Source organism: Netta rufina (assembly GCF_964035555.1).
Source record: "Netta rufina genome assembly, chromosome: Z".
Taxonomy (NCBI): Eukaryota; Metazoa; Chordata; class Aves; order Anseriformes; family Anatidae; genus Netta; species Netta rufina.
This window is the reverse complement of record NC_140126.1, coordinates 6,358,631-6,364,456: the sequence shown is the minus strand read 5'-3', so window position 1 is coordinate 6,364,456 and position 5,826 is coordinate 6,358,631. Positions and strand designations below refer to the sequence as shown.

Genomic DNA, 5,826 nt, shown 5'->3' with positions numbered 1-5,826 from the left:
GACACGCACGGGGCAGGGTGGGGGCGGCCTCCCCCCAGTGGAGCCTCCCCAGGGACCCCCGGGCCTCCAGGGCACCGAGGTCCTGCCCTGCCTCCCCCCAGCCAATCGCAGCCCACCACCCGCCCCTCCCAGCCAATCCGACGCAGAGGCAGGTGGAGAGAAGCGGAGCGTCGTCTCCCCCCCGCCAGCCAATCAGCAGCTGGCTCCCCCCCTAGGGCAGGCAGCGGGGAGCCGCGCGGGATTGGCGGGCGGGGCGAAGCGGGCGGGGCCTCCATCAGCCAATGGGGGGGGGTTCGCGGGGCGGGTTGCCATGGCAATGGGGCTCTTTCTTCCCTTCCCCTCTCTGCCATGAGGGAAGGCGTCGCCGGCCAAGATGGCGCCGGGGCGGGCGGGGTGGGGCAGGGCGCTAGGCGGGTGGCTGCAGGTGGGACGGCGGCGCTGTTGGGGGCGGGCGGCCAGGATGTAGGAGACGTTGTCCCGCAGGAAGCCGGGCCAGTCGACGCGCCTGTGGGGCAGAGACCGTCACCCCCAAATATCTCCCCAAATATCCCCCAAATAGCACCGGGGGTGCTCACCCCACATCGCCCGCCCGCTCGCCGTCCCCTTCCCCATCCCTCACCGGGCGTCCTCCTGCTCGGCGGCCAGCAGCGTCTTCTCCTGGCTCTTGGCGCTGCCGCTGCTGGCGGGGCTGCTCTCCGACATGGGTCCCACGTGGCTGATGCTGCAGGGAGGGAGGCAGGGCGCTGGTTATCCCCACTGCCCCTTCCTCCGGCGAGTTTACCCCCGCCGCGGGTGTCCCCGTACCTGACGTTGCAGGACGGCGTCTCCTTCTGGTGCTTGCGGAACCAGGCGTGCCGCGCCTTGTGGCACTCGCCCTCGCCAATGAAGCCGTCCCCGTCCTGGTCCAGTGCCAGGAAGGCTGCACGTGCCCGCTCGCGCTCCTTGGCCGTCAGCAGCCGCAGCAGGGAGTTCTAGATGATGGGAGGGGGAAGAATTGAACAGGGAACACCCCTGACCAGGTTTGGGGACCCCCTTCACCAGCTGGGGAAGATTTGAGCAAAGCCGTGGTTGGTTATATCAGGGATATATCAGGGATATAACCAACTGCAGTGGGTAACCCAGCGGTGGGTTATAACCCACTAAAGGGATATAACCAACTGCAGTGGGTAACCCAGCAGTGGGTTATAACCCACTATGAGGGATATAACCAACTGCAGTGGGTAACCCAGCCCCGGCACTGTGGCCATACCTGCGGGCGGAGTTTCTGCAGCAGCTGGATGGACTCGTGGGAGAGGAAGTCCGGCCACTCGATGTGCCCCTTCTTGTCGGGGTCCAGGGCAGAGAACTGCAGGGTGGCCGCTTCCTCCTGCGCCTCCCCCATGGGCTGCTCAAACTGCTGCTTGTGCACCAGGTGCTTGTAGTGCAGGAAGTCGTCCAGCGTCAGGCAGGTGTCTGCGGGGGCAGGTTTGGGGCATCCCTTCCGCCAGCCTTCCTCCTGGGAGTGCCATGCATCCCTCCCACCCCCCCTGCTTCCTCGACCACTATGGGGGACCCGAGGCTGGTGCCCTTAGCAGAGCTTTTTACCTTCTGCTGGTCAGGGCAGCGGTGAGACCCTCACCCAAGGGGTGAGGGAGGGCTCTGCCCATCCCTGCACGGGGAGGGTGCGCACCTGGAATGATCTTGCACTGCCGCAAAGTCTCCATCAGGCTGTACATCTCCTCCTCCGTCAGCAGGAGATTGAGGTTGTCCTAGAGGGGGAAGATGGGGGGTGGGCGTTAGCATATGGCCACTGTGGGGAGGTGGGGAGGGGCTGGTGTCATAGCATCACAGAGTGTTTTGGGTTGGAAGGGACCTTAAAGACCATCTAACTCCAACCCCCTGCCATGGGCAGGGACACCTCCCACCAGCCCAGGCTGCCCAAAGCCTCATCCAACCTGATCTGGAGCACTGACAGGGATGGGGCAGCCACAGCTCCACTGGACAGCCTGTGCCAGGGCCTCACCACCCTCAAAATAAAGAATTTCTTCCAAATATCTTATCTAAATCTCTTAATATCTCATCTATGGGCACTCACGCAGTAGTAGCAGCTCCAGCCGGTCTCGGTGTGCGCGGTCTCCGTCACCTCCACGGCGCTGTCGTTCTGCAGGTAGCCCATGCGGCGCAGGCAGCCGTCGTGGTACACCCGGCTGCAGACGCGGCAGGGGAAGAGGCTCTCGGCCGTCCACACCTCGCAGATCTCGCACATCTCGTCGTTGAGGATCTGCGGAGAGGTGGGCAGCAGCGGCTCAGCACCCTGCTCGGAGAGCAAGCGTGGGTGCTCCCCGACAGGGGGGCAACACATCGCGGGTGGGGATGGGTGTAGGGGTGCAAAGTTTTGTGGGGCAGGTTTGTGGGGTGGTGGCACAGTCAGAAGGTGGGGTCACGGCTGGCTTGCTGGCCATTTGGGGTTAGGGGAGGGGGCATGAGTCCATAGGAAGGTGGATGGATATGGCTGTAGGGCCATATGGATGGATGGACTGTGTCCACGCATGGTCCGTCCACTGCTGGCTGGACTATAGGGCTGGGGGTGGGTGGAAGTTTTGACCTGTGCTTTGGCTGGCTGTAGGCACGGACAGAGAAGCTGTAAGGTTGTAGGTTGGCTGTGATGCGGGCTTGTGCTTGTGGGTGGTTGTTTGTGTAGGGCTGAAGCTGTGGGTGGGCTGTAGGATCACAGGTGTGCGTGGTTAAGCTATGGGGTTGTAGATAACTGGGCTGTGAGGGTTGTAGATGTGGATGGCCAGGCTGGTCCATACACACAGAGCACTGCTCCTGCCTCCAGCCTCTGCTGCCCAACACCTTGCTCCGAGGAGGCTGCCACTGCCTGGTGAGCACCGCGGATGCCTGCAGACCCCCTTCACGTCTCCAACCCCAACCTCATCCCTCCCACGCCGGCCCCACGCTCAGCTGCTCGCCTGCTCCCGCTGCTCCAGGCTGATGTCCGGGGGCTCGTCATCGTGCAGCTCCCGCTGCGGCCGGATGAAGGCGGGCGGCGTGAACCTGTTGGCTCGATCAAACTCCTCCGGCTCCACGCCCCGGCCGTCCCGCAGCCTCTCCCACGCCGCCTTGCTGGCGCTGCCCTCCTCCGGCTGCGAGGGCCCCGCGGGCACTTCCTCCTCTCCCTCTTGCACCGTCTGCTCCAGCGTCCCGCGGCGCGTGCCCCCAGCCTCCGCCCGCCGCCGCGCTGCCGGCTGCTCCCGCAGCCCGTCCTTGAAGGCCGACACGGCCAAGCTGACCTTCTGCACCTTCTCCACCGTCTGCCGCCTTGACATCAACACCCCCATGGCTCTGCGAGGGGTGGGGAAGGCGCTGAGGTCTTTCGGTGCAATGCAGCACGCAGCTGCTGCACCATCGAGCCAAGCTGCTGGCCCCAAAAATGTGTCCCGATGGCTGCGTGACCGCCACACAGTGCTGCAGTGGTGGCTGTGGGGAGATGGACCCAAACCCATGTGAAGACCTGGCCTTGGAGGGTCTGAGTGCTGGGGGCATGCTGCCTCACCCATCCCATCCCTGCAGGCTCCAGCTTACCCAGAATTGCTTCCAGGCCCTTCCCACACCAGACCGGTGGATCCCGGAGGGCATGGCAGAGCTGGTGCTGGTTCTCCCACCTTCCCTAAATTTCTCTTCACCTGGCACTTGGTGACAGCGATGAGGGGGGGGGACATCAGCACAGCCATCTCCCAGCCCCTCCAGCCTCCGTGGCGTGCCAGGAGGCAGGGAGGTCCCCGGGGGGAGCGGGATTAATTAGCACCACACGTCCACACGGGGATTTCGTAGCTGCAGGAGGCCCCAGTGCTGCAGCAGGGAGCCTCGGTGCGGTAATTACAGCTGCCCTACATCGGAGCAGGGTTGTGTGGGCCAACAGCAGCTCTGGGTCGTGTTTGTGCCAGAGCAGCCACGCAGCAGAAGCCCAGCCCCACGCTCACACCCAGCCAGCCCCGTGCATGCACACACACACACACTCAGGTGTGCAAACCCAAACACCACCGCGCACACGCGCACGCAGGCGGCTTCCCGGCCCCCCACCCCGGGACCATCTGCGCTCATGCCCACGCGCGGCGCCGGGTGTGCAACACGTGGGCCCCGTCCTGCGTGCGGGGGCACACGCGTGTGCAGGGGTATTTGCACCCTGGGTCCTTGCACCCAGCTTGGTTCTGGCACCCGGTGCAGCAAAGGTGGGAGCGGGGGTGAGCTGGAGGCACGTGTCCAAGCTATCACAGCAGCATCACTGCGGCTGTGCCGGCGGGGGGGGAGACACCTGGGTGTTTCTGCCTCCTCGCAGCACGGCCACCCCCTGCCCGGGAGGCTCAGGAGCCCAATGGGCTTGGGTAGGTTCAGCATTTTTCTGGGCAGCACTGCAGATCTGCCTGTGAGCTGCTGAGACGAGGGGCGCAGCAGGTGGAGCCCCCCCCAAGCATCAAGAGCTGCCTTCGCAGGTCTCGTGAAGAGCCAAAAGAGAGGAGAGCCCCAGCTCGCTGTGCACCAGTCTCCCCAGTAGCTGCACTGGTGCTCCTGATCCCCAGCGTGGCAGTAGACCTGGAGGGTCCCAGCCCACCTCCCTGCCTCCAGCCCCTGCTGACAGCCCCCTCCCAAGGCCACCTTGCGTGTCCCCTGTCACCAGCACTGAGTCCAGAGGCTGTCACACTCCTGTCATGGCTCGTGTCTGTTCTCAGCCCTGCTGGCCTCCCTGCATGGACCCCTTGCAACCTGCCTTCACACCCAGCCAGGTTTTTTGCCCCTCTCCCTCACCTTGGCACAGGATGCCTGCACATCTAGGGGCTGAACGGCTTCACCCCAATCTCCATCACCCAGCCAGACCCAGGCCCAAAGCTCTCCAGACACCTCAGTGCTGTGTTGTTCTCCCCAGACCCCCCCCCAGGATGTGCTGGGGGGGGGACATCACCCCCACACAGCGCCTCTCCCCACCCTGGGGCTCCACACTCTAGCTTTGGGTCCAGCCAAGAGGCTCTGTGTGTCCCCCTCCTCTCCTAGTGGCCTCTGGATGCAGGGGGACCCCTGCCCATAGCAGCCCAGACCCCTGCATCCCACCATGGCCACATTCTGCCCCCCAAATCCTGTGACCCCACGTATCCCCGAGGTAATCCAGCTCCATTTGCTGTTAGCAGCTGCCCTGCAAGGTGCCCAGTGGTCTGGGGTCTGGTGTCACCGCCCTGCTCACCTTGGCACAAACACGGGGCCTGTTTTTAGGTTGCCCCCATCAACGAGATAAATCCAGGACGGAGCTGGCTGCAAACTCCCGGCTGCACCAAGCCCTGCCAGGGGCTATCACAGCGGTCGTGGGCACCTTCCCCTCTTCCCTTCCCTTGCCCTGCTCATCTGCATCCTGCCTCATTCCCCCGGGCTGCCCCACTTCCCTGCACTCTTCTGAAGAGAAACGCTTCTTGCTGCTTCATCCCTGGAGCAAAGCACAGCCAGGAAGCACTTCATCCTCCTAGCACTGATGGCTCGTCCTTCCCAGCCCCACGGGGCTCTCTGCGTGGGGAAACCGAGGCACGGCCGGGATGGGGCTGCTGGCCAGCACGGAGGCACTGCTGGGGGTGCCAGCATCAGCTGCACGCAGGGGTGAGGGTGGCAGTGGGTGGGTGCAGCACGGCACGGCGTGGGCGTTGTGGTGGCTGGGAGGACGGGAGGGATGATTTTGGGGGTGGACGTGTTACGGCACGGCTGGGAGCGTGGGGCGGGTGTTACGGCCTGGCGGGGGGGGGGTTGGAGGTGGCTGTGGGTGCTGGGGAGGCTGCTGCAGGGGCTGTGGGTGCAGGTTTTGGGTGG

General features: G+C 64.6%; 1 protein-coding gene across 1 annotated transcript; it reads right to left on the bottom strand.

Moving 5' to 3' along the window:
- Window positions 1-406: 406 nt before the first annotated feature.
- On the bottom strand, window positions 407-3,320 carry PHF24 (PHD finger protein 24; the record flags this gene model as incomplete). The annotated part of the gene is given in 9 exon segments (XM_084305252.1): window positions 407-427; window positions 429-446; window positions 448-505; window positions 620-721; window positions 805-971; window positions 1,250-1,452; window positions 1,670-1,748; window positions 2,075-2,260; window positions 2,952-3,320. Coding segments are annotated over 9 exon segments (1,203 nt in total).
- Window positions 3,321-5,826: the final 2,506 nt, after the last annotated feature.